General features: G+C 41.4%; 2 protein-coding genes across 3 annotated transcripts; one reads left to right on the top strand and one right to left on the bottom strand.

The window, feature by feature from the left end:
• The first annotated feature begins 5,953 nt into the window (after positions 1-5,953).
• On the top strand, positions 5,954-22,142 carry bcl6aa (BCL6 transcription repressor aa). Of its 2 annotated transcripts, XM_014974505.2 has the most exons (10): positions 5,954-6,118; positions 14,395-14,487; positions 17,989-18,160; positions 18,254-18,475; positions 18,562-19,518; positions 19,608-19,789; positions 19,881-20,048; positions 20,127-20,257; positions 20,357-20,494; positions 20,733-22,142. In XM_014974505.2, the coding sequence occupies exons 1-10, from the start codon at positions 6,088-6,090 to the stop codon at positions 20,874-20,876; spliced, it is 2,238 nt and encodes a 745-aa protein (XP_014829991.1). In that variant the 5' UTR covers positions 5,954-6,087; the 3' UTR covers positions 20,877-22,142. The 2 variants fall into 2 exon arrangements, with proteins under 2 accessions (XP_014829991.1, XP_014830000.1); XM_014974514.2 differs by lacking the exons at positions 5,954-6,118; positions 14,395-14,487 and adding an exon at positions 15,628-15,987.
• Positions 22,143-25,445: 3,303 nt separating this feature from the next.
• On the bottom strand, positions 25,446-27,569 carry lsm2 (LSM2 homolog, U6 small nuclear RNA and mRNA degradation associated). Its single transcript, XM_014974528.2, has 5 exons — positions 27,471-27,569; positions 27,202-27,269; positions 26,896-26,926; positions 26,736-26,795; positions 25,446-26,066 (listed from the first exon to the last, which is right to left on the bottom strand). Exons 1-5 carry the CDS (start codon positions 27,471-27,473, stop codon positions 25,941-25,943), a joined length of 288 nt encoding a protein of 95 aa, XP_014830014.1. The 5' UTR covers positions 27,474-27,569; the 3' UTR covers positions 25,446-25,940.
• Positions 27,570-27,984: the final 415 nt, after the last annotated feature.

Here is a 27,984-nt window from a genome sequence, read left to right as displayed (position 1 = left end):
TCACCAGCTTCCTCCTACAGTTCAAAAACATGACCACTGTGTGTGTGTGTGTGTGTGTGTGTGTGTGTGCGTGCGCGCGCGCGTGTGTGAGCATGGTTGTCTGTCCTGTGTGTCTCTTTGTAGTGGGTGATCTTGCAAAAATTGAGTATAGAGAGGAGTTGAGATTCCATTGACTGTAAAATAACACAAGAAACATTAGAATTACAAAATAAATTTGTCTAATGGAAATGAAAACGTGACAAAAAAGTTATTGCACTAGGATGAGGTAGTTTTTCGGCTGTATCGAAATGTAAACATAATGAAGAGCTGGATGTTACTACTGGGGGAAAAGAAGAAGTGGCAGGAGGATGACAACGGTGCATGTTTTTTAATGATTTATCACGTGAACAAACTTATTCACACATAATTTTAATTTCATTATTTAATGGAATTGCCACAATTCAGCATTAGTGAAATATTTACAAAGTTTTGTGCATATTTGCAATGGAAACACAGCTAATGGGAAGATTTTTTAAAAAAGGTAACAAACAACCAATACAGTTGCAGGTAAAAGTTCTAGCGATGGAGGAAAAAAATTCTGTCTTTTGAGGCTTTAGTATTTTTTTTTTTAATTTCCAATGTTCCAGCTAGCCATAAGGGGTCCATCCAACAGCTCCACAACAACTGTACTGGCTCTCTAAAACATTTATTATTGATACATTTTTATTTAAATATTTATCTACATCAGTATTTAAATAGATCAACTATTGATGAAGCTCTGCCTTTTTAGGCATGCAACCTGTGTCACATTTAAAACATGTTTTCTCTTTACTTTACAAGTGCCAGATAACGCTGAGCCCCAGATTTGGCTCTGGTGACTTTTATTAGAGATGATGGCAGCAGCCATGGACACGGGGAAGCTCCACGTTGGCACAACAAAGGCTCGCAGTGGAGCTAGATTACAGATGAACGTGATAGCAGGTAAGTGAAAGTGACAAGGAAGCATCATCCCTTTCTGAGGTGATAATTACCTGCAGCTGGAAGTCTGAGAAAGGTTATCTTTGAAACCAGCACGCAGTGAATGCTTTGAGAAAATGGACCACTGCAACGCTGTGTTGTTTTTTTTAAAATGGTATGTGGGTCATTTGAATTTCTCAAGGGGTGAAAAATATTGACATTTTTGCCCATTCTTCTTTGCAAAAAAAAGAAGTGCTTAAGTGTATTGGATTGAGAACATCTCTGAACAGCAGATGTTAATTCTTGTCAGATATTCTTGACTGTATTTGGGTCTGGACTTTGACGAGGTGGGAATCTTTGGTCTAAATGGGTCAATTGTTAAATTTGGTTGTATGCTTGGATCATTCTCCAGTTGCATATTGACCCTCTGCCCTGCCTCAAGTCTTTTCAACCATCTAAAGGTTTATTTAGCATCTTCTCGTCAACCCTGGAAATCTTCCTCAATGCATGCTGCAGAAAGGCACACCCCCATCTTGTTGCTTCCCCCACCACACCGCATTTTGAAAGTGGGTTAAAAAGTTGAGTTTTTGCCTAACTTGACAGAGGACTTTCTTTTATTTGTTGGGTCTCTGCATGCCTGGAGGGAAACTACAAACATTACTCGCCTTAGCTTTCAAGAAAAGCGTCTTCCAGTCTTGCTTTAGGGCCAGATTTGCAAAGTGCACAATGAGCAGTCGTCCTGTCGACAGAACTTTTTGCTTCTTCGTGTCCTCAAGACAAAACTTAGATGTCGCAACTTTCTATGGATTTTGTTCTAAACCCTGCAGATGAGTATGTGGTGGAGAACAGCTATGCAGTCTAGGACTAAGCTTAGGGCTGGATATCTACCGTATCGTTTATTGCGATAAATTTATCATGACAATCGTTTTCACAATAAGTTCCAATTCATGATGTTTAAACCCCCCAAAATTGTCAGAATTTGCTAATTTTACTATTTTCTCCAATGAGGCTGAGAAATACAAATAAATCCAAAAATATGATTAAATGCAGTGACTGTGTGTGATTTAGTGGTGTATTTATGTGGCTGGTGTCCTAAAGACGTGCATTACAAATTGGTATGGTTTTCAAGTGTTTGTGTGGCTATGATTGCTGTTGCCCTAAAAAAATGTAATAAATTGTTCTAATTTTAACTTTTAGTGTTATCGCAATAGTACCACAAAATATTGTGGTAAAGTCTAACCCTGGAGGTATGTAAGCAGAGGACAGGCTTTAGCCGCTTCACCTCTCAGATAAACTTTGCTAAGCTGCCACCAACCTTGCTAAGCCGGTTGGTGGCATCAACTAACTCACCCTCTCTATGGTTACCTAGCAACAACCAGCTTCAAGTTTCGCCAATGTGTTTCATATGTGCTTAAAAATGAAAAACAACAGCGTGGGGTGAAAACCGTGAATAAAACAGGAAAAGTCATACCGCCAGTTTGGCAATATTTCAGATAGTTAAAACAAAAAAACGCATCAATAATTATCAATATCGAGTGATAGGAAATGTATTTACCATGACTTAATTTGCATCTTTCTGGTCTTAAAAGAAGGGGGGGAAAACCACCCAAACCGTAATTGCATCAGAACCATCGACTCTGAAAAAAAAATCCCCTAAAGACTTTCAGCAACCTCTTTTTTGATCATTTCACACGGCGAGAATTATATCAGATGTCAGCATAATCTGACATCATTATTGGGATCAAAATGCGTCTGACACGGAGCGACCCGGGGCGCTGACAGCGGCGCAGCCTCTGTGACGGGATGATATGGATTACACTCTGCGAACCGACCTTGGGCCTTCCTTGTTTTTTTTTTTTGTTTGTTTTTTTTTTTAAATGACTGCCACTCGAACACGGCAACGACCACATGTGTCGCATCGCTGCCAAATAAAACCCAAATATCCCCCCAGATGATTAAGGTCAACGCCAACGCTGCTTTACAGAAGCCATCCTAGCATAAGCCTCAGAGAGCAGAGGGGATGGGTGGGATTTGGAGGAGGTTGAGCGGGTTGAGCACCCCTCCACCCCCAGACTCCGGCTTGTCTTCGCCGGTAGGTCTCCTCATGGATCCCCCAGGTTCCCCTCTGCCTCACCACAGCGGCATCAAGATGACGGCGCCGCCGTACCCTGTGGGCTTCTCCTCCCAGGCGCCGTGACCTGTTGTTGACTTTCATTTTCTGTGTCATTAAGAGGTTTAAGCTTCTTCATGAGTTTATCCCTGGATCACAGGGATCTGCGAGGCTCACCGGTCATTTGCTGTCAGCGTCCCAAGAGCTCAGATTGTTAGGGCCTGCTTTACTCTGAAATTGATGGAAATGTGTTGGACTAATTTGGCTTTAGCAGGATTGGCTGAATATTAGTCCACTCATCCCGTGGATTATCCCCATGGCTCACTCCAGTGAACGCGGCGTGGATAGGAAGAGCTGTCAAACTACATGCCTCATTCTCCTTCAGTATTTAGCTCCCTGCATCAGAAATGTGCATTCATTTCATCTATGCATTTTTTTTTATTCCTACAATGACAAGGACTGATGCTGCCGCAGGAAAGCCGCGCAGCATATAATGCACACAGTAATGAGGGCTTTGGGAGCTCTTAACCGGTGAGATGTGCTTATCTGCACAGTGTGTGCATTCATTTAATCTGAGTTCAACATCAGGTGTCAAGTATGATTACACACTGATGCATGTGCTATCAACAAAATAGATTTGTGGCAGCACTACAGTGTCAGATGTGAGTGTTTTCATGGAGTGTTGAAAGAGGAAAAATAGATGTACATTAATCTGAGATTTGTGACCTCTTTCGAGTTGGTGTTTTTTTTTTTCCATAGTTCTGACCAGCCAATACAAACTTTTTTCTTTGAGAAAAATAACTGGCAATTTAAGTTTATATGGTTGGTGCAGGGCCGGCCCAAAGCATGTGAGATAAGTGCCTGCTTAAGGCCCCCTCACCATCAGGGGGGCTCCGGAGAGGGAAAAGCTAATGGGGTTAAAAAAAAACAAACAAAAAAAACTTTGAATTACACAAAATAAATGCTATTAAATATGGAAATCAATTTCTATGTTATTGGCATGTTGGGGAAATATAAGATATTAAATTTGTTTACTGTAAATTCAATGTTTGTCTGTTGACGTTACTTTAAAGTAGTTAAAAGAATATGGCACACTTATAAACTAAAATGCATTTGAAAATGCAGATTGTTTTTTTTTAGGTTGCTACTCCTGTAATGTTAAAATCAATATCCATAACAACAGGCATGATGTAAACAAATGACACTAACAATAATGGGTATGCTGTACGCTTAGCAAAGATGATTGGCAATAAATGATGTCTAAAATGATTAAAACAGGGTTTTACTCATTAAAAAAGGAGACAAGACTGTAAGCAGTTTCAATTTTTGACTGACATCTTATATTAGTCGTTAGCTTGATTAGCATTGCTAGCTAGCTGTAAATGGTCATGTTCATGTGTGTTCCCTAAACTCATAATGCAGTTGATTGTATTTTACTAAGATTACTCATATAACATATGAACATTAATCTTAGTTTGTAAAAACTCTTTGCTGCAAATGGGCAATTAACAGTGACGTTTGCCAGTCCATACAACTGACAGCTACTGTCGATAGGTCTTTATTTCTCATCAAAAGGTTTAGGATAAAATGAAACTCCAGTTTGGTTTAGATTCTTGTCTGTTTTTGCAACCGTCCATGCATTGACTATTGACTATTTTTACGGAGAAATCAACTAAATAAAAGCAGCCTGTCTGTTTTTTTTTTTGTTTGTTTGTTTGTTTTTTGACTAGCTTTACAGGAGTTAATGTGCGGGTAGGTTGTTTTGATGTCCATCATGGCAGAATGGGCTGCTTTCTGCAGAGTCACGTGCAAAGAGTCAATACCTCTTCTCCATAGAGAAGAGCATTTTGGTTAGCATTACCTGGCAAATGTTGACATTTCTGACCAACCAGTCAGAAATGTCAGGTCAGTTCGAAAACAGGGCGATTCACGTGACTCACTGATTTTCTCTGTGCATGTTCATTACCGCCAGGAGAATTTAACACCGTTGGCTTCTTTTCTCCCCTCTCCAGAATATTCATTTAACGTAGTGAGGATTTACCCCCTAATTTCCTCTCCAGCAGCAACACGACTGACCTTCCTATTGGCTGTGGCATGTTGAAGTGACAGCTGGTGTGATGCAACAACAACTCACCCCCCTCCCCATCCTCCTCCTCTCCATCACACAAGTTATAAAGAGCAATATCTAGTTCCATGGATTGAGATAAGCTTAGGTAGATTAATGCTCCAGGACACTGAAATATTTGCTGTATAAAATTCCTGTTTAGAAAACAATGGCTGGTTTCTGCAGACGAGAACCTCTGATCTGGCAGATGGCACGAGCTCCAAAAGTTCCTCCATGTTCAAGGCAGCGCTTCTCCCCCGGTTTGAGCTCCTGTGGCTTAATGGGATTTTAGAGTCTACATTCAAATGAAGGCTGTATAGGGGAAAAAAAAAAAAAACAGGATTATTTTTTTTCAGGCTGTTTAATCTCTCTCTCTCTCTCTCTCTCTCCTTTTTTTTTTTTTTTTTGCAAAACTGAGCCTGTCCCACGATTTTTTTTTTTTTTTTTTTTTTTTTTCAGCATTCGTGGAAAAGCGAATGCTACAATCAGCGAACGCTAGAGCGCAGACGGCCTATCAGCTCAGAGAGCCAGACGGATGCCCTGTGGACCGTTTTCTCTAACGTGAGGCGTGCTCAGTCACTTTGACTCACTTCAGCCCGGCTTGCTGCACCGCGCCGTGCCCGCCTTCTTCTTCTTCTTCTTCTTCTTCTTCCAAAAGCACTCCCATCCTGCTCAGCGAGGACAGACGCTTAAAGGCTCTGTTGTCGTCGCTGCCGCCGCCAGACGCAGATCTTTCAGTGAAGAGCTGCTCCATCTCCGACTTCCCATCAGTCAGACCCTCCGTCTCTCTTTCTCTCACTCTCTCTCTGCACCCCGCCTGCGTCTTGGATCGTCTAGCTTCTCATCAGACAGATAAAAGATCTGGTGGAAAACCCCCCCAACCCCATGAGAGGTCCCTTCGCTTCCTGAATCGACAACCTGATTCCCGGGAGATCTCATGATGCCCAACGCGTTCCAGCAGAAAAAAGGTGAGACAACCAACTTAGGCTCGTTAATTATAAGTTAGACTGACAACTGAAAGCGGCAGGAATTAGCGAACGAAGCTCACTCAGATTCCATTAAACCCTTGTAGGCTTTTGCAGAAAAATAAATATCACTCTGTGTATATAAAGCATGCTTCACTTTGCTTCAAGGAATACATTTTTCATTCCAATATCAATGCCCTCTTATTTATTTTTTCCCATTTGGGGACTTTTGTTTTTTTTGTTTATTTGTTTCCGAAATAAGCTCATCCCTGAACAACTTTAATTTACAGTAAGGAGCTCACACCTGAGCAGCATGGATGGAGCGCAGCCAAACCCAACACCCACTGCATGCAAAGGCCAGCAGCACTCGCCTGCCAACACCTGCGTTGATAAATCTGTAGAATTTCCATACAACTTTCATGTCGGTCACCCAATCCAAGAGATTTAATCGCTCAATCGCTTGTTCAGTCCCAATTCGCAGGCATGCAAAGCGGCCGAGGCACGTACAGTAGGCACAAGTGTGATAAATCAACTGTCATCTGATAAGCAAATGGGAACGGTGCATCCGCTAAAATAATGGCCCCCACTTCTTTTATCTACTGTATTTAAAAAAAAAAAACTCATGTAAATAGGAGGCTTTGTTTTTTTTAACACCCGCCACCATGAGATATGAGCAATTTGAGAGAACTTTTTGATTCACTTTGGATTTTTGTGTCAGCTTTGAATCACAAGTGCCTTCTCCCCTGGTGCACAGGAGACACTGAAATCAAAAGGTGAGTGGTTTCGATGAGAAACTTTTGTTGTTGTTTTTTTTTACTTTACCATCAGAGGACTTTATGAAAGACTAGCTAAAAGAAAAACCCAACAGATTACTGTAAATGTTGTTTAATGCACAACGTGACCCCACGCTTCGGTTGGAAATTTCTTTAGTTGAAATCCACTTGCTCTACTTTTGCTTGTGGTCTCGAGTATGTGGAACTTTTTTTTTCTCCCCCCCAAAGTGCAGCATCAAAAAAAAAAAAGAAAAAAAGTGTCTCTCTGCAAGTAAACGTGAAGGTGCTGAACTTCCACCTGCAACTTCCTAGGCTGCAGAGATGCTTTTTTTTTTTTTTTTAAAATACCGAAAGCACATAGGGATGATGTGACTCTTGGGGAGTCTGGAGAATCACTTCATGGCAAAAAAATAAAAATGCAACTTAATGAGGCACGATGGTTAGTCGGGTTGAATTATCTCTGGTGCATCCAAGCTGTAGGAGTTTTCTGTTTTTGCAGGATGCATAAAAAGAAAGATTTAAGATTGTTTGTGATTTTTGTGAATTAAATTAAGTAACAGCTCAGGTTTTGGAAGAGAAAAAAAAAGGATTTTAAGACCAAACGTAATTTTTGTTTGCAAATTAATTCAAATTTAAATATGCAGGTAAAATATTATGCATACGTTTGCATATTTTTTAAGATAAAATCTTGAACTTTCCCCCTTTTTGAATCCTTCTCCATCCATCTACCACAAATGCACTTTTTTTTATTTTTTTTATTTACTTATTTATTTATTTAGACTTCTGGAGTCTTGGTCAGAGCGCTTTCATCCCTCACCAATCCCACGTTTCCATGTTGGGATTTAAATCCATTTACCGCTCTGGCTGCAGGGGAAGCAGCAAAGGAGCCGACATGAAAACACACCTACATACCACCGGCGGGTCGAGACGGTTTGATGCACAGGAATCTGGTCGGAAGCGCGAGGGCGTGGACTTTTTCGAACAGAGAGCTCGGAAAGCCGTGGAAGAGGCTGACCTCCCTGTGTCTGAACGGCGGGGTGATTAAAAATGCAGATGAAAAATAAATTAACACTGCTCTCTATCCAGGACTGCATTCATATTTTAGTTTTTTTTTTTTTTTCCTTTTTCCCCCGTGGCACAGAGACGGAGCGCTGAGTGCAGTTGCTGCTTTGTTGAACTGTGGCCTACAGCTAGGTGTGTGCAGTTCCTGTTCAACCACCCCCCCACCCCCCACCACATACACGTATAGACCAACGCCGACCAGTGGCGGTTGGCGTTCGCCTCAGCCAGCCACTCTGACCTTGCCGCGCGCGGTTAGTAATGTGGGAGAATTTAATATGGCTGAAATCAAAACTGGGCCACTGTGTGACCGAGAGCAGGGGAAGGATCGGGGTGGAGGGGAGGGTGGTGGGAAGAGCTGCGACTGTTAAACGTGGAGGAATGACAGCAGAATACCGCCCGGAGCGCGTCTGTGTGGGAATATCTTCAAACACACCAAGTGTGGCGAGAAAGAATTCAAAACCGGTTGGGCAGCTTTGAGTCTTCACCTCTTGCATCGCAACGCACTTAAGAGAGACAGTGGAAGTTTCCAATGCTTCCATGGAAATACACCCCGGAAGTTACCTGTGTTGGGTAAACAGTTCGAACCGCAAACTAGAAGTTTAGGTTCTGGGCAACCGGTGGGTTCGGTTTCTGCTTCAGCTTTCCCTTTTCACCTAAGAGATTCGTCACGGATGATTTCATGGTATTCACGTCGAAAATGGTAGTAATAATGTATCAATCTAATTACTGCAATTTGAAACAAAAGTACAAATTATTCTGTTGTCTTAAAAATATTTAAGTCATATTTATATGACTTAAATATCTTAAATTTAAGATATTTAAGTCATCTTAAATGTTCATATTTAAGATGACTTAAATATGAACATTTAAGTCATCTTGACATTTAGAAATACGGCATGAACATCTATTAAATTTAGTTTTCACATGCTTATTGAGCAGAATATCAGAAATTGTTGCTATTCTATTTGTAGAGTAGCGGAAACAACTCAAACTTTATTTACAGAGCGGTTTTCATGCAGCCGAGTGTATCACAAAGGGGCTTTACAGAGGTTAAAAATAGGCGGACAGACATAAAACCACAAGAGGCACACTAGAAATGATCCACCTGAGTCAGCAGACGAAAATAAAACGGAAAACAACAAGAAGCAAGTGAAGCTATAGATAAAAAGATAGAAAAATAAATCCGTAATAGATGATGAGGAGGTAGAATTAGCTGTTCAGTGAACTAGCCTGCAGCCAGCTGCTTTACAGACATGTTACTCATAGAAACTAGTTTTAGAATCGTTATTGGCTTTCTGAAAATATGTCCAAACTGACAGATTTGCCTTTTTTTGTAAGCTGGATTGTAATAGAGGGACTATCTGTTGGGCATTTATCGTATTTATCGTATCGTTTCTTGTGGTAAATTTCTTTTGAAAATTTTGTCTAATTGTTGTCGCAATAAATTACAACACATGATTTTCAAACAGTCCCTAGAACTGTCTAATGGAAAAAATAGTTATACTATTTTCTCCACTGTATTTTCAATGAAAATATCAGTAATCATCAGTAACTTTCAAAAATATGATTAAATGCAGTTACCGTGTGAAGTTTAGTGGAACAAATCACACTTGTTTTTGTGGCTGTTGTCCCAAAGAAGCATATCCCAAATAATATCTGTGTTTGTGTGGCTTTGATTGGAGTCAGAGCCATAAACTTACCTAAAAATTACATGCTGTCATAACTTTAATCGTTATCGTGATGGTACCACAAAATATCTTGATAGTACTTTAAGTCCATATCGCCTAATTCTACTATCTTATGGTCTATGCGGTCAGGAAAACGCTGGTCACTCAGGTAGTTCCATCTCATTTTCAAGTGTAAAAGCATTGAGACGGAAAAATGTTAGGATTTTAAATCCGAAATTTCTCAAAAAAGAAAAAAAAAGAAATCTTGGTAGGACTAACTGTGACATGCCTAATAAGGAAAATAAGACAATAACTATAAAAAATTGTATTGTGCTTTGGAATAAAATAAATCCTTAAGTGTTTTTGAAACTTTTTTTCATGATCTAGTAAGCGTTAATTTTAAAGCTTTGGAGTATGCACTCTTGAGGAATCTCCTCCTATGCAGTTTGAGTTAAATAAAAAAAGGAAGAAAAAACTGTCGAACAGAATAGAAGAAAAGCTGCTCTTCCAGGTTTCCACCTCACATCCAGCCCATCGAGATCCACAGCTCGACACCGAACTGGTGGATGTTTGGGGCAGCGAAGGGGAGAAGGTGGAGTGATTCAGGCACATGGTTCCTATTGGATCATTATCCAGGGTGGTGCGGAGTAATAAGAGCCACCTGTTGGCTAACGGCGTGCCCGCTCCGGAGCGTCCCGTCTAAGACAGAATATCTCTGAAGATATGGAGGCAAAGCTTTGGAAGCAATCTCCCAAATTTCAGCCACTCAGACCTGCTGCTCTGGAGCAGACACAGCAAAGATTTAACGATGGCACCCATTATTTGCACACATCATCAGTCTCATTCCTGCGTTTGCTAGAGGAATCTGAGCTATCATCCACCAGGTGGCACGCCGGCAGGAAGTAGATGGTATGCGTGGAAAATTCCACTGAGTTCGGATCTGCAGAGTGCACTCTGGGCCATCTCTTAGCTGGCCTTGAGAGGAAGTCCTGAATATACAGGCTTTGATTTGACTAAAATTGGAATTCCAGCCCACCAAACACCCAACACCATCACACACCTCGGCTCTCAACACGCTCCGAGTCGTTTGCTTGGACGAGCAAAGCAAACAGATCTCAAGGTGAATCACCAAAGCGCTGCAGAAAACTTTCTGCAAACATAGTTTATAAGAGCGTGTTTTTGAAGGAACCAATAGACACTTATTTTCCTGAAGTGCTAATATATATATATATATATATATATATATGAACAGGGATGGATTGAGAAGAATAAAGGCCCCTGGGCTAGAACCAGATTTGCTGCCCATTCGCAAAAAAAAAAAAAAAAAAATCTTTTACTCATGCAAATTACTGAACTTTAATAGGTAGGTCTACATATTTGCATATACAAGTTGATGTGTGGTTGGCTTAAAATGTGTGGTATCATTTTGGACCATGTTGGTCCCGAAATAATATGTAATTTCTAAATATTTGAGTGTAGTTTAAATTAATAAAACAATCCTATGTTTTACAAAAAAAACACGCATGCAAAATGAGCCCGTGACTTTAATATGAACCAGGGATGCACCGATCGACATTTTTCACTTCCGATACCGATATCTGAGGTTTAACATTGGCCGATACCGATCCGACACAGAAACGGTACAGAATTGGTTTAAAACACGTATTTTTAAAAAAACGCAAACCTGAATGTACCCAATTACAAATTTAAGTGACAACTCTGTACCAGTTAAATACACCAACAGCTTCACAATGTTGGTCAACCATGTAAAAACGACTTTAATTTGTTCAGTCAGTGCAATTAGGAGTGTAGCACCAAACTGAAACTGACAAAAGCAGATTGACCACCTTAGTCAAACATGTAAATAAAATAGCCATCGATAATTTCTTTCCAATATTGAGACCGATGCATATTAATATCAGGATCAGTGCATCTCTAATATGAACACGAAAAATTAGTTTGCCGCCCTCCCCCTATTGTTTGTGCCCCGGGCTACTGCCCTTTCTAAAGTCTGGCCCAGTTTATGAAGCAAGAACAATCCAAACCTGACTGTGAGATCCTACAAACTTAAAAAAAAAAAAAGCAGCTTCTCCTCATATTTGTGTTTAACCTTGTCAGACGGGATGAAAGACAGCTTTCAACATGGAGACACGCAGCAGCTTTGTTGCAGGGAGGGCTTGATTGCACGTCAGAACAGAAGTCGTCTGTGTTAATTAATATAAAAAAAAATGTTTAAAAAAAAAGCATGAGGCAAACCTCCAAAAGAAATTCACTCCTGCACAGAAAATCTTTTGAAGTCACCCTCCTCCTCCACCGCACACATCATTCACTTTTTTACATCTCAATCTCTTCTACCTGTTTTATAAATGATGTGCGCACGTACAGTAGGTTTTTCTGTGATGCCTTTAAACAGACGATCAAGGTGAAAAGATATGAATGCAAATCTCCTTGTGATGGTTTCCACGCATCCGCCGTGCAGAAAGACGAGCTTAAATGCGAGTGAAGAGAGAGAAGGAAAAAAAAACAAGAAAGGGAATGGGGGGGGGCAAAAAAAAGTGAAACTTAACAATATAAAAAGAAAATCTTTTAAAGAAAGGAACTAAAAAGACCTCTGTAGCTAACAGCGTTATCTGTTTGGTGTTACAGCGCGGTTGCATCATGCCTCTCAGAACAAAACTCTGCACTCATCTTTGCTGACAATGAACACTGAAGTTGGCAGAAATTTGCTGTGAAACGAGACAAAAAAAGTGCAGTTTATGAAGAGGAGGAGGAAGGAGGGGGGAAAGTGAGGCAACCTCCGGGCCTCGGGCTTTTGTCAGTGGGCATTTCTGGTCGGTGACCCTGTGGTGCACCGCCTGGATAGGCAGCGATTCACACCTTTTATTATTATTATCGTTAAAATGAATTCAGCTGGTGAGCTTAATTTCTGAACGCCGTCAAACAGAACAATGTTTAATTCTGCAGTCTGAACGGAGACGATTCGGATTAACCGGCGCAGTTTGATAACACGGTGGGTTCAGATGGGGGCGCATTGATCAGCCTCCTCTGCCCCTCTCTAAGTGGGTCATTTATTATTACTGTTTTTTTTCTGTAGGAAAAAAAGAAATTGGTTGAGTAAAAAGTTTGCCAAGGATTTGCGGTAATTATCTCATCCCCGTATAGCGGGGGCACAGCATGAGGCCTTGGTAAATTACACGTCTCCCTCCTAACTCCTGGATGGTTTATGGCCGTGCATTATGCATAAACCGCGCCGGAGCGCCTCAAACGTCCCCCAAGTGGATTGAAATAAAGTTGACGCTGCTCTTTGTTTGGAGCTCCACGCCGTCTTTATTTGGCAGTGCTGAATCGGAGATTGCTGTTAAAAAAAAAAAAAAGACGTTCGTCTTAATTATTTTTGGAGACTTTTTCGCCCTCCATACTTCCCCACCACCACCAGTCTCGCAATGGTTCGTGAACACCTGAAGTGGTTTTCTTTTTTTCTTCTTTTTTTTGGAGGGATTCCGGCTACAAATGGGCGGATGCTTGGGCACTCCGCTGGGAGATGTCACTCTTGCTGAAGCGGGAAAGAGGAGGGAGGGTGGGTTGCTGTACAGTTGGAAAAAAAAAAAAGAAAGGAAGGAAGAAAAAACAGGAGCACAGACTGTTGGGGGAAACATTAATCTCAGACCCCACCAAGTCAGACGAAGTTGTTTAAATCTCGTCGAAAACCATTAAAATGTGTAATTTTTTTTTGTTTCATGCTCAAAATAATAGAACTTGCTTTTAGAAAGTCTTTAAAGGTTTCTGTGGGGAGGAAAGTCTTAAAACAGAAAACGTTCCCTCTTACCGCTTGTTTTAAAGCCCGTAAAATGAGATCTCTGGGAAACCTCCGGAGATCATCTGTGCCTGCAAGTGCAGCCCCTTCCCTACTTGCTGCTGCAGACTGGTGCCCAGCTGGCTGAAAGAAAGCTGCCTTGTGCCTTCAAATTTTGCTCTTTGAAAATATGTCCGGTTGCAGAAAACACAAAAAGGTCAGGGTATGAAAACTAAAGAAAGGCAGCGCTGGTTCCCTCCGGTGTAAAGGCACTTGAGCACATTTAACAGTTGCTCATTCTACATTTTTGCTCAAGTATGTGTTCAATTTAAAACAATTAGTATTATAGATTATTATTTAACTGTAATAATCAATACATGCTAGTGTTGTTGCTCCATGATTTTAAATAATACATTAAAATGTCTCTTTTTATAACATTTTAGTTCTTTTTTTTTTCCTTTGACACTTTTACACATTTACAATGAGTATCTGTTGTATAGCAACCCCCATGTGATAACAGTAATTTACTTTCAGTCAGTTTACACACTAATTCTGAGCTAAAGTTGCACTTGGAACTTCAACAGGGGGCTGGGCAGGTGGGCCATGGGCACCTTTGGGAAAAATGCTGGTACCCCCCTGACACCCAAAGAAAATCATAGTTTATATAAAAGGCATACAGAGTCATTTTCTTCAATCAAGACATAAATGTAAAACACAATCAATACATACATGAAGTTTTAAATATATATGTATTTATGTTGTTTAGTTGTGACACTAAAATTTTACCAGCCCTGTCTGGCCGTCCCTATGAAAATGTTCTGGGGCTACCACTGTCTAACTTGCCTACATCCACAAATACGTGCAGTTTTTTTTAAGAGTAAAATGATATTTTATAAGTCTTAAAACAACTAATCATCATTTCAGGGTTTTTATGTCCTACATAAATTAACAGAATTTTTGTACATATATTTTTGATCTCCCTAGCCCAGCAAATGCTCCTCCTCTGCCAAGGAGTGAACGGGATGAGAAAAGACAGCGAATCCGTGGTCTGGAATCACCACAAGCAAGGCTTCCAAGGTGAGTCACTGACAGTAAATGTGTGCCCACATGTCGTGAGATGAACGCAACTTCTAACACATTGCCTGTTTTACATCTCATAACCGAGATTCGAAGGCTCGCCTATTAAAGCCTGTAAACGACGCGCAACTTCACACCAGTCCTGCCTTCCACGCAGGGATGAAAACAAAAACCACAGAGTTCAAGCTTGTCCTAGATGCCTTTAATTTCATGCGAGCGCCTGGCTGGTGATAGTTGCAGACAAGAAATGGATCAACACAACAAACACAAGGCTGCAAGAGAGGTGGAAAAAAAGCAGTTTTATTCTTATAAAATTCTTATAAAATTATGCAGCATAGAGTTCACATGCCTTAAAATAACAAAGCAATGCACTGTTAATTTTCCAGACTATTCTTTTTTGTACTTTATCCTCATCTATCAAGTTAATCCAGTCAAAAAGAAACAGAAGTCAATCCAATCTGAGCAACAGTAGGTTTTAGCCCACAATACAAAACACTCCTGACCTTGACATGATTTTTTTTAACAATGTTCCAGAGCGTTTTAAACATTAACTGATTTATAACCAGGAGCTGCATGCGTGCTCTACTCCGGACTCCCAAGCCTCAAGTTTTCCTACTGCAATGCAATTACAGAAATGCAACAAGTTTGCTTTACTATACAAACAAACCCCTTACAGAATATGGTCTAAAGCTCTATTAAAAACAACAATCAGCCAAAGGTTACAGACAGTTACAGAACAGCTATAAGCAGAGATGAGAGGAAAAAAAAAACATAAAGCTGAGCTAAAGAGCCAGTTCAAACCGTGCGCTGAGAAAAAACAATCCCATCCGACCGCTCCACCGACTCAATGCATTACAGAGGAAATATCAGTCTATTAAAGCTCTCCCCCCAAAACCTTCCCCACCGACGGCATGAAGTCAACATACCCGCAGGGATATGCGCCTACAGACTGATAAGAACCCCCAAAAGCAAGGCAGAGACATCGACCTGTCCGCACGGACCTAATTCAGAGCTCTGTCTCTGCGCAGCTCATGTATGGACTGTATGTGTGTTAAATGCGACGGAAGGCAGCGGCACGGTGCGCCGTTTAAGTCACGGAATATAAATTAGTTCTGAGAATTTCGGGGGCTGGTTTTCTCGAGCCGGTGACGTCGCCAGCTCGCTGTCCTGTGACTGTGCGGGCTGAACCAAAAGCAGGGGGGTTCTGGACCCCGCGAAGCGAATAACTTCGTTGTTTTCGACAATTATACGCATTTTATTGCTCGTTTGAACGAGTATTAAAATATATTTTCGCTCTAAAAAACGCCAGGTGCCGTTCGCGTCTGAAGCAGCGCTTTGAAACGAGTTGCTTTTGAAAACTTTAGAAAAAAGTGTCTCTCCCCTGCGCCGGCAGAGTGGTACGGTCTCAGGCTCAAATTCCGAGAATTGTGCTCCTCTGATTCTTAGAACAGGGGTTCTTAGAAGTGGTGATGCAAGAAGTTTCTAGGAAAGCGCTACCAGGTGATTTTTTAAATTCCATTTTTTTTTTTTATTTAATGTGGCGCGAAGTTTTTATCTGCTGTGTTTCTTGTTTATGTTTTTAGACGTTTGTTCGTTTTTGTGTCTGCTTGGGTGTTTTGTGAAGCCGGCCGGGGCTGAGTGTGGCTGTCAGAGTGTGAACAGAGGAAACTCCGGAGAGAGAGAAAGCGGGCTGCTGCTGCTGCTGCTGTGGGTGACAGCCGGAGCGCCGCTCTCTCCGTCTCTGGCAGACCGGCTCGGCTGTCTCCGCGCGGAGCCGGCCGGCCGGTCCGTCTGGAAGCGGCGGGCAGGCGGACGGCAGTCTCCAGCGGTTGTCGGCTGTCACACTCGGTGGTGGTGTAAAGCAGAGTAATAACGCTCTGGTTTAAGAGAGCAACATCGGAGGAAAATGGAGCGCTGAGTGCGGCTCGCAGCGCACGGTGCTCGGGGTGCCTGTGATTAAATCCCCACTTTTTTAGTTCAAGTGACAAAACACAGAGGAACGGCGGCAAGCAAGCGCTGTCAAGCGAACTTCGCAGACAGCGTGGCAACCGCACGTTCGGGCTATGTATCTATGTAGTTTTTAGTGCGCAGCAGCCGCGGTAATTTGCTCTAATGGAGCGCAAAGGGCTGCCCAGAACAAATCCTCCTGTTACCGTAACACTGCAGCGGAAATGTTACTGTTGATGTGTGTGTGTGTGTATGTGTGAGAGAGCGGGTGTGTTTTTTTCCGCGGTAGAAGCTACAAGTTGTCTCTTTTTTTTTCCACTGTGACAGCACGCTGTTTGACAAGTTTAAGGTGTCACTCCGAAGGGGAGAGTCTGTCAGAGCTCTGCTCTGGGAGAAACGGAGTTTCGTTTGCGGGCTGAATACTTTTGCTCGATTAAACACGAAACGTGACGAAAGTAAAACAAAAAAAAAAAAGTTTGGTGACTAAAATGTGAATTATTTAAATTTAACCGACGCAGTCATTTAAAGAACGACTTCAGGTGTCCGTAAGCGTCGTGCCAGACCCCCCGAGAGTAGTTAAACAGTTAATGTATCTGTATCTTCGTATTTTATTCCCCAATTGGTGTGTCTGTGCAGTCCTGCTTCTATTTACGGACGAGTCCAGTTACAAGCTCCACTTCTGATACTTGACTTAATGACACAGTCATAAATCCGCATGTATGCTTCAAAGCCAATTTTAATATTTCTGGTGTTTTTTCTCCCCCTGGTTTGATAAAACCATTGACTCAAAAATGCAGCAGGAGCGTTTTGAGCGGACTTCAAAACATCAGCAAACTGATGTACTGTTACAAGCTGCACCACGTAGTTTTATCTTTATCACGGCGTTAAAATCTCACGATTTAAATTCAGATTTTTTTTTTCATGCCGACAGGGTGAAAGATAAATAAATAATCTGTGGGAATTATTTCCCCTACTTTATAATGAGGTTGTCAGAAATGAAACACGCACCGAAAACTTTCTTTGCTCCGGTTTAAGTTGAGACATGCTCTAAGATCTTGATATGCTGTTCATTTGAATAACGCTGATGTCGGTATTTAAATTGGTCTAGACTTCAGTTCCACATAAAAAAAGCTAATTATTATTAAATTTTGCCCATTTATGTTGTAGCCATTTTTCCTGTAATTTGCTGCAGTTTATTTAGCTGCTGAATAATTTATCTTGAACTTTATCATGTTAAGCTTTCGATGAGTGTTTCCGAGAGAAAGTGAGGAGGAAAGAAGTTATTCTAAAAGCAGAAATTAAAATATCCAAATGTTGTTTTAATAAATGGCGCCGCCTTCTGGCGACATCGTCTCTGTTTCTGATCTGACCATCTCTTTTATGTGGCGATATTAAATAAGTTGAATACAGCTCATTTATCCAAGATCAGATCCCAGAATTTGGTCTTAAAACTAGTGGATTCTGTGTGGAACGGAGTAAACTGATGAGTTTTATCATTTCACAAGAGCAAAAAAAAAAAAAAAAAAAATTCATTCTTTTTTATTTTGTTGGCAGAACTTGACAAAATGGCTTGTGCAGCAGACAGCTGCATACAGTTTACGCGCCACGCCAGTGATGTCCTTCTTAATCTGAACCGGCTGCGCAGCAGGGACATCCTCACAGATGTTACCATCCTGGTCAACAGACAGCAGTTTCGTGCACACAAGACTGTTCTCATGGCTTGCAGGTGTGCAGTGTTTATTCTTAAAATTTAAAGCGCATGTTTTCTTTATGCTCTTGGTTTAAATCTAACCCTTTTTTTCTCCATTCATGCACACAGTGGGCTGTTTTACACTATCTTCACTGACTCCCACAAGTGCAACCTTAATGCCATCAGTCTGGACCCAAAGGTGGACCCCGAGGGCTTTGCCATCTTGCTGGAGTTCATGTACACTTCCCGTCTCACACTAAAGGAAAGTCTCATCATGTCCATCATGAATACAGCCATCTATCTGCAGATGGACCACGTCGTGGACACTTGCCACAGATTTATCAAATCCAGGTCGGTGGAATCCGTCAGATCTCTTGTGTAAATCCGTGATTATCAGTGTCTGTGTGTTCATAACCCCTCTCTCGTTCCCTGCACAGTGATCCGACTGCCAAGCTGCCCAGAGACGAGTTTCTGGTCAGTCCCTTGGTGTTGCCTCAGGACGTCCATGCGTATCGACCCCATGATGTTGTTGACAGTCTGCACAGCCGCTTGGCTCCGTTCAGGGACGGAAGGCCCTACGGCACAAACATGTTCAGCAGCGTCAGCACCCCCAGTAACTACCACCTCTACGGGCAGTTTCCCATGCCAGGATTCCCTTTCCCGATCTGTAAGCTGACTGATACCAAAAACGCTTTCGCCGACCTCTCAAAGAGTGGGATCCACCACAAACACTGCCCTCCTCATGACGGCACCAATGGCATCAGGGCAGACTACGCCAGAGCGCTTGGTACCAGCTCCTCTGGCATTATTCACTCAACCACCTTTGCTTCCAGAGAGATAGGAAGAGACGATGAGATGAGGAAGGAGGGGCACGAGGGCCAGCCCATTGGCCTCAGCTCAAGGAAGCGCGCATTCCCTGTGTTGACCCTTGAGCACCAGAAAGACTTAAGCAAAGAGCATGGTTCACAGGCAGAGGACGACCTCATCCATCAGCACTATCCTTTGGGAATCTCCGCCGGGCGCAAGAGTCTCATGAGCAGCCCGCAGAGTCCCCTAAAATCAGACTGCCAGCCCAACTCCCCGACAGAGTCCAGCAGCAGCAAGAACGCCAGCCTCTCCCACATTGGCGGAGGGCAAGTGACGCAGGGTACGCCAGACCCTAAAGCTCGCAACTGGAAGAAGTACAAGTTTATCGTGCTAAACCAGAGCGCGAAAGACGACGAGGCAGGGCTGAGGGATCCCGGGCTCCGCTCCCCTCAGCGCCTCGGCCTGCAGCCCTACATCCACCCTGGCGACTCGGAGAGCCTTGACGCGCAAGCCACGAGTAAGAGCAGCGACCACGGCGAGGACCTACCCGTGCCACAGGCCAGCCGTCTCAACAACATCATCAACAGGTGAGGGCCTTTAAGATGCGAGTTTAAGAAACATCATCTTGTGGATGATGGAAGTCTTGAGTGTTTGTTTTTTATCTTTTCTCTCCCAGTGCGCTCGAGGGGTCACTGAGGAACAGTGACGGCCACCCTTCCCACTACCTGAACCGCCTCGGCTGCTCCACCTGCGGCTCTCAGTCCCCCCAACACTCCAACGTCTGTCCCAACAACCCCAGGTCACGCCTCTCTGAAGACATGGCGGAGCTCCACTCAGAGTATTCAGACTCCAGTTGTGGTGAGTTCATGGTTTCAAGTTTGGATTGCAAATGCTTCTATCCGGCATCAACCATTAACGAAATCCGATTTCTCTTCCCTCCACCAAGCAGAAAACGGTACATTCTTCTGTAACGAATGCGACTCCAAGTTTGCCGACGACGAAGCCCTGAAACAACACATGCTTCAAGTCCACAGCGACAAGCCATACAAGTGTGACCGCTGTCAGGCCGCTTTCCGCTACAAGGGCAACCTTGCCAGCCACAAGACCGTCCATACAGGTACTGAACTGAAGACATCTCTCATTTTTATCTTCAAGTCTTTGTCATTGAAGTCTAAACCGATTTCTTTCTTTTCAGGAGAGAAGCCGTACCGCTGTAACATCTGTGGCGCTCAGTTTAACAGACCAGCTAACCTCAAGACTCACACTCGCATCCACTCAGGAGAGAAGCCATACAAATGTGAGACATGTGGAGCTCGTTTTGTACAGGTAAGTCCAAGGCTAAACCGGCCCTTAACGTACAAAACTGTGCTTTAAAAGCTGTTCAAACATTTGAATCAATCATTTTATTTGGGGTTCCTGTTTCAGGTCGCTCATCTTCGTGCCCATGTGTTGATCCACACTGGTGAGAAGCCATACCCATGTGAGATCTGCGGAACACGCTTCCGTCACCTGCAGACGCTGAAAAGCCACCTGCGCATCCACACGGGAGAGAAACCCTACCATGTAGGTTGATTAGAAGAGATTCACTCCAATTCTCACTTGATTGGCTCTCAATGGCAGGTCAAATAGCAAATCCTTCAATAGAATCCCTCAATACAAGCATCAAAACTAAAAGTTGACTTTTTCTTTTTTGTTGATAAACATCAATTAGCCACATCTGCTACGATGCCCTTTCCTGAAGGTTGGGGATGTATATGTCGAAGCATTTTTTTTAAAAAATATTTATATATTTTCGTTTCAGTGTGAAAAATGCAACTTGCACTTCCGCCACAAGAGCCAGCTGCGGCTGCACCTCCGACAGAAGCACGGCGCCATCACCAACACCAAGATCCAGTACCGCATGTCCACAGCAGAAATGCCTACCGACCTGACAAAGGCATGCTAAGCTAAGCTAACAGAGGGGAACAAAAACAAAAAACGGTTACCTTGGAGGCAGTTTTGACCCTGGCATTTAACGACCCCCACCCCCTTCAAACTTGTACAATCATCCAAAATTGTAGTGCCACACTGTGTTTTTGAGACAATTCAATTGGCTGCGTCTGCCATTCTAAACGGGTTTCCACTACATGTGATGCTAGAGCCACTTATGGTATCTTAGTCACTTTATGATTTCTATATAGATCTAATTATATAAATATATATATATATATGTATGTTGGGAGTGTTTTTAAGCTTTGAAGGTACGTATATAAAAGCTTTATTTTGTTGAGAAGGACGAAATGTAAACAATGTGGGTTTTTTTGTGGAAAATACAGTATTTTATATCAGAGAACTTACTTTTCTGAAAGTATTGACAATTTTGACAGGTGGTACATATATTTTAAGAAAAAAAAATAAACAGGCTTTGTGGCTATATAAATTTGTCTAGACATTTTTAAGCGTATGTACAGACACGTAGGCGTAAAAGGCAGGACGGGTGGGGCGCATTGGGACTGGAGGGAAAACGTATCGGACTGCTGCTGCTGTCTGACTGTTGTGCATGAGGTATTTCTTACCGTAGTCGGGCAGACCACGTAAATATTGTGACATATTGTGTTCTATCTGTGCGATTGCTCTCTGCTGGCAGAGCCAATCTAAGCGTTTTTTGAACTGCATTTCTGGGTACTGCTTTGTAACGACCAAGAAAAAGAAAAAAAAAATAGAAAGATGTTCTCATTTTGTTTCTGTTTTTGTTTTTTGTTTTCCTTTTTTTGCTTCAGATGTGTTTATATATAGATGTGACTTTAGGTTTCTGTTATTTTTTTTCATAAGTGAAAGTTTACAGTTCTTGCTCTTTGTTCCAGATCCTACCGTAAACTTGTGTCAATGTTGAGCTCTTATTATTATTTTTTTTGTTTGTTTGTAGATACACTGTGTATTCAATGTGCCTTTCTCTAAGCTGGCTGACCTCTTCAGGGTTCAGACCAGCTCTATTAAAGGTACAACTCAAGGACACCACTTGTCCTAATTCCCAGTATGTGTGTGTGCGTATGTGTGTGTATGTATATATTTCTAAATACTTGTCTGTAACCTTACAACATGAAACTTTATCATTGTAAAAACATTCAAGACTTTTTTTTTGGATTGGGTTTCTTTTTTTTTTTTAACTGCATTAAAATTATTGTACAATGTTATAAATGTATGAATGTAAAATAAAGGTACTGGATTTCTATGTATTGAAAGCAGAGTTTTTCATTTTTATTTAGAAAAACTGCAATAACGATTGTTTTTAATTTATCACCAAAGTCTTCAACATGTAGAGAATATTTGGATTTTATGCCATTTAATAATACAAAGTAGAGCAGAATTGTGATGCGACTAATAATGGTCAAATAATTTCTCTGCAGCTCCTCTAGAGTTACTCTGAGCATTATAGTTAGTTCTGTGTTTCCAGGCTAATAGTTTAGATCAATAATGTGTTGAACAGAGATGTTCAAAACTCTGACCCTGCTTGGTCTTCATAATTATTTTGGGGTAACAGAGTATAAAGAGAGCTGAGGGGGGAAAAGCACACCAATCTTTCAAAAGACATTAACTGGAAAAATATCTTTCATATATTTGAAAAAAAGTTCCTGTCACTTTCTAATATGAATTAGTTTGGGGTTAGTCTGTTGCATAAAAATCCCAATAAAATAAACAATCTTGTAACACGAAAAAATTTGGAAAAGATTCAAGTGGTGTGAATATTTTTTTTCCCACCAAACAAAAAGAAAAAAAAAAACTACTGACATGTGGGCAGGATTACAATGGAGTCAGATTATTAGCTGCTCCTACTGACGTTTCTGCTCTAAGGAGCACCAAGAAAAGAACACAAGAAATCAGTCTGTGGATTTAGCAGGTTTAAGAAGTGTTCGTTTTGCTGCGGTTCGTCGCATTTAGGAATGATCCTGCACCAAGAAACTGCAGCTCTGTTACTCAGAAGGGCTCTCACTGTAAACGATATTTCAGTCGATTCTTCCATCTGTTCAGCAGCTAAAGAAAAGACAATCAGTCTTATTTAAGCCGAGAGAAACTCTAGTCACTGATGGGAACTTGGCAAGACAGCGGGGCGCTTCCGGTCGTTTTTCATGGATTCACTAGAAATTCAATAATTATTTATAATCTAATTTTGACAGCTTGACAAAAACAAAAATAATTACATAATTATACAAAGTACATCTTTACATTACTGGATCTAAAGTCTTGAATGTTAATGTGCATCGTCTGCTGTCCCCTAATGGTGCAAAAACGAAATGACACAGACAGGTGCTTTTGGTAGAACGTCAATGAAGTAAAAAAGAATGTAGTTTAAAAAAATATATACTGTGATTAAGTTTTAACCAACAATTCAAAAATTTGTCGTTTTGTTTTCAAATTCCCCTGATTCAAATCTAGGAATTGCCTGCTATGTCCAAGTTGTGTAACTGGACCGGGACCAGGACCAACCTCTGCTGTGTTACTTAACTTTACGGTCAGCACTGTGGGAAAACTGCAAGATCTTCCTCTCATATCAGATCTAACATTCCACCATACGCCTACTTCCTGCTAATAAAACCATCTAAAATGAGCAGCAGATAAAAATTACAGCTAGAAAACAATGGCAGATTTACAGTCATGACAGAAAAAAAATCCATCCTCTCAATCCAAACGTTTATGTATCTTCATATAAGAAAGTAAAAATCCAGCTGGTCCCGCTGTCAGTGACGTAAATGTTTAACAAATACAACGTTAGAAGAAAAACTGGTCCTGAATTTAGGCACAGTGTGTTTCAGCCTCAAAGCCAGTGTGGGTTATGAGAGGCCATGTGGCAGGCTGAAGCCGCTAATCAAAACTGTTCTGACCGTCAGCCTGCTGGGTCGTATTTAAACTATTAGAATCAATACCAAATGGAAAACATTTGATTCAGCTGCCAGTTTTCCAAAGAGCAAACATCCCAAGAGATTGGACCGTGCATGGAACAAGAAAACCCCTACAGGCTTCTGCTAGCATCGCTGTGCTGAGCATGACTATATTTGGATAAATAAACAATTTGGGTGTTAAAATAAGCAGAGCTAGACAATGGATAGACAATAGCAGCCTGTATACGACACAAAATTACTTCCTTAAAAATAAAAAGTGTTAGTAACAGCAAGGAGTTGCTCACACTAAGGGAGAAACTGTAAAAAAAAAAAAAAGCAAAAGTGCAACTCAGACCTAATCTTCTTAACCATCATCTTCCTACGCGCTCGATTGTCATCGCCCTTCAGTGATATCTCTCATTGAGCTCGATTTCTCTGGCTGGATTTCTAATGGACCAATCAGAGAACAGGAGACGTTTTGAACAGTGACTTTGATTTTCTGCGCAGTTTTAGAATTGTAGTCTATCCGTATGAGTGGTGGTAGTTTCAGCAATGGCAGCACAGAGGAAGTGAACGAAGCCATTCTGTCTGTGTTGGCCACACCTCTAAATATCAACCAATTAAAGTTGGAGCAAGAAGAATCTTCAAGACATTGTATTGCTGGCAAAGAACAAGAACATTCGTCTTGGCACGTCTCTCTTCATAAGGGCATTGTTTACAGCGCAAGCAGTTTCCGGAAAACTTCATAGTGTAGCCGGTGCATTACATGCGTCACCGCCAAACGTTAGCGATTGGGTAAAATCAGATTCAATCGTTTAAAACTTCAACAGAGTCCATGCCTCCAGCAAGCAATCATTTCTCAATAGTGGATGGTCCCGATACTCTGTACGAAGCAAACGTAGAATAAGGGGCTGGTTTTTACCAAGCCAAGTGACGTAAAGTACAATACACAGATTAGAAAACACTAAGTGTGGATTGTTTTGAAGGAGTTCCAGGAAGCTTATTCTCTCTAAAAATAATAATAGCAGCACTGGTTCACATTTAGAAGGTTGAATCTGAACACACCAGAGGACTTCGGAAAGAACATGGTCTGAGATGACAAAATCAGAGAACCGCCACAGCAAACATCGACTTTACTGCACTGAAGTCATAGATTGACCCATGAACTCCTCTACATACCAAAGTTTTCTATTTAAAAGTGAAGCTAGCTGAAGCTCGGCCCAAACACTGCAGCACATTTACAACAGGAATGCATAAAAAGAGAGATAGACAAGATGAAAGGTGCTACAGTAACCCCTGCTCAAAGTCCAGACTTTAACTTAAATAAAAGGCTTTGGTAGGACCATAAACCGATGCACATAAAACCCACAAGAACTCAAAATGAAGAAGGGACGGTGTTTTCCAGAACAATGTGTGAGAGGGATAAGGTCACACAGGCAACAGTAACGTCAAGTTAGTACTGCTGTGGGACGTGCTGCCGACTATTAGGGTCATGGAGGGAACTGGTGAATTTTGGGTCAGCTTTAAAACAAACAATAAAATATGCTGTTGTTCACGAAGACATTCACAGATCTAATGGCGTTGTGCAACACAGCGCGTAAAACACGGAGCCGTTTTCAGTCGACTCAGCACTCAGATTCAGACAAACACAAACAAGCTAATGAAATTTTTGCTTTATTTCCAAAAAAAAAAAAAAATACACATAATTACAAAATGACTTCTTCCACGGTCATAGTTGATGTTGACACATCAAAGTATTTCTCCAAAAACAATTTTAAAAAAAATCTACAAGTTGAGGTGAAAAGGCAGGAGAATTTCTTAATGAAGAAAATGAAATAAGGATTAAAATACTGTAACCTTATTTGTAGAAAAAAAGAGAAAAAAAAGACTTTTTAAAGTTTTAAACCAGCACAGTCAACACAAACACAGTCCTCTGTTGTTTGAACTCACTAAAAGACTCGCTAAACGTCCTGCGAGTTTGAGACAACCAACCCTGCTCTGCAAATCTCCATAATCAGGAACGCATTAAAAAAAAAAGTTTTTTGTTTTTTTTGTTGTTGAAGTAAATCAAACTGCCATCTTTAAATAGTTATTACAAAACGTAAAGTTGTATCTCAAACCCTCCCCTCCCCCTCCCATCCTCACGACGGCGATCACTGTTTCTGCTGCATGGCTTCTTTTCGTGCTGCGTCTTGGAGCAGCTGCGTGTCCACCTCGTCGGCCGGCAGCTGGACGTACCGGACCACCGATCCACGGATGAAGCAGTTTTTCACCGACAGCTGAAGCAAACAGAACACGGTGCAGTTTGATGGCAGGACGGAGCAAAATCTGGCTCAGAATTGATCCTAACGCGGTGTCAAGTAAAAAGATTACTGAAGGGGTTTGTAATTTTGTTGACTTCTTCTGAAAGTTTCTTTGAATGTGAATTCGTTTAAACCAGGGGTGTCCAAAGTCGGTCCTCGAGGGCCAGCATCCTGCATGTTTTAGTTCTCTCCCTGGTTTAACGCACCTGGATCAAATGATGGCTCGATAGAAGACCTAAGAGGAACATTGACAAGCTGAAAAGGTCCTTACTACCACCAGGGAGAGAACTAAACCGTGCAGGACGCCGGCCCTCGAGGACTGACTTTGGACACCCCTGGTTTAAACAGTGAGGCCACTGTTTTGACATACAGTGTTTTGTCAGGGCATTGCCCCTTTTTCAGGGGTTTTTAATCATTCTTGGTGTTGAAATTAAAGGTTTTTTCCAGACAAATTAAAAGAGTTGTTTGAATCGGTCTCTTTAAAGACAGTTTATAATGTACTGATTAAAAAATAAAGGCAAGCAATTTCATAAATGGAATGAACCTCAATACTTCTCCACAATGCTCTTTAATCAGTTTGTTTTGTTGTTGTTGTCTCATAAGTTTGGAAAGAAATAATCATGGCACCTCCGGAAGTCAGCTTACCATATGTGGATATTTCTCTGGATCTGTGACGCTGATGTCTGTCAACTTGATGTTCAGGTACTAAAACATAAATATGGGAAAGGAAGAAAAATAAATAATAAGAAAACAATGCAAATCCTAAAAGGCACTGATTTTAAATAATAAAAATCATAAAACCAACCTGGTCAACAGAGTGAAGCGTTCCACAGATGCTGAAAACAGATGAAGGATTTCATTAATCACCCAAATCTACAGCTATAACCTCCTATGCATTACTGGGACTCTTTAACGTGAACATATTTATCCATACAAATTACAAAAAGATACTCGAAAGGGCAGAATAGATTATTTGATCATGTTAGTGTAAGTAGCTTTCACTCGGCTACTGCAGGATTTCAACCAGCTAGCGTCCTTTCGTCTAGCCGAATAGCAGCAGCTACAGCGGAATAACGTTACAGTTTTAGGTGTTTTAGTCATAAACACTAACCTCAGGTCGTTTTTGAGCTCCACCACTACGTCCTTCCCCACTAGCGACTTGAAAAATGAGTAGAAAAGCTGGGAAACAGAACGACATGCTAACGTTACTATTAGCAAGAAAGCTACATGTCAAGCATGATGGAGAAGGTTTATAAAAGAGCCGCAGTACTCAGACCACTTTAGGCAACAATAATGAGGTCGAAATCACACAAGAACTGGTCCAATTACAAGAAGTCTGTAAACTGCTAGTAAATCTAAAAAGTTATTCAAGCTTCTTACCATTCTTGCTTGTGGTTTTTTGGAGGCAGCGCGTCTTCTGTTGATGACGTTTCAGGCTGCATTAACTGACCGGCTCCACCAGGGGGAGCCAGAGGTGTTTTCTAGTGCTCACAATTTCAACAAAGAAATAAAGGCTTTGGTAAGATTGTCCAAAGGCGCCACAATTCACAAAATATATGACCATTAGATAATTTATTGGGCTTAAAATGAATGGAATATCTTGGTTTTATTTACAGAAAGTATACGTAAGTTAATATTTCATGTTTTTATTTTGTCTTAACCCTGAGGCAAACGTAGAGGACTATGGCAAGTAATATAAGTTTTACGTGTGTGGGGTCGGTTGGACCCCATTTCTACATACAAGGTTTAAAGTAGCAATTGGGAGCCATAAGAGATGGTCAGAAGTTAATTTACTAGTATGGAATCAATTGCAGCATACTGCAACGCCGGAGTTACTGAAATACTCAAACAAAAGTTATAACGAAGCGGGTTGAAAGATGGAAGAGTTACCAAG

This window comes from Poecilia mexicana, unplaced genomic scaffold, assembly GCF_051168715.1.
Source record: "Poecilia mexicana isolate PSO_F unplaced genomic scaffold, ASM5116871v1 scaffold_4, whole genome shotgun sequence".
NCBI lineage: Eukaryota > Metazoa > Chordata > Actinopteri > Cyprinodontiformes > Poeciliidae > Poecilia > Poecilia mexicana.
The sequence above is the reverse complement of the archived record's forward strand: the minus strand, read 5'-3'. Positions and strand labels throughout refer to the sequence as shown.

What these genes read in the sequence shown, in the direction of transcription:
- bcl6aa (XM_014974505.2), top strand. Translation starts at nt 6,088, where the DNA reads ATGATGCCCAACGCGTTCCAGCAGAAAAAAG. An exon ending in CGCGTTCCAGCAGAAAAAAG is followed by an intron (nt 6,119 to 14,394) that starts GTGAGACAACCA and finishes TGATCTCCCTAG; the next exon opens with CCCAGCAAATGCTCCTCCTC. An exon ending in CCACAAGACCGTCCATACAG is followed by an intron (nt 20,049 to 20,126) that starts GTACTGAACTGA and finishes CTTTCTTTTCAG; the next exon opens with GAGAGAAGCCGTACCGCTGT.
- lsm2 (XM_014974528.2), bottom strand. An exon ending in GAGCTCAAAAACGACCTGAG is followed by an intron (nt 26,927 to 27,201) that starts GTTAGTGTTTAT and finishes ATCTGTTTTCAG; the next exon opens with CATCTGTGGAACGCTTCACT. An exon ending in CAGAGAAATATCCACATATG is followed by an intron (nt 26,067 to 26,735) that starts GTAAGCTGACTT and finishes TGTTTGCTTCAG; the next exon opens with CTGTCGGTGAAAAACTGCTT.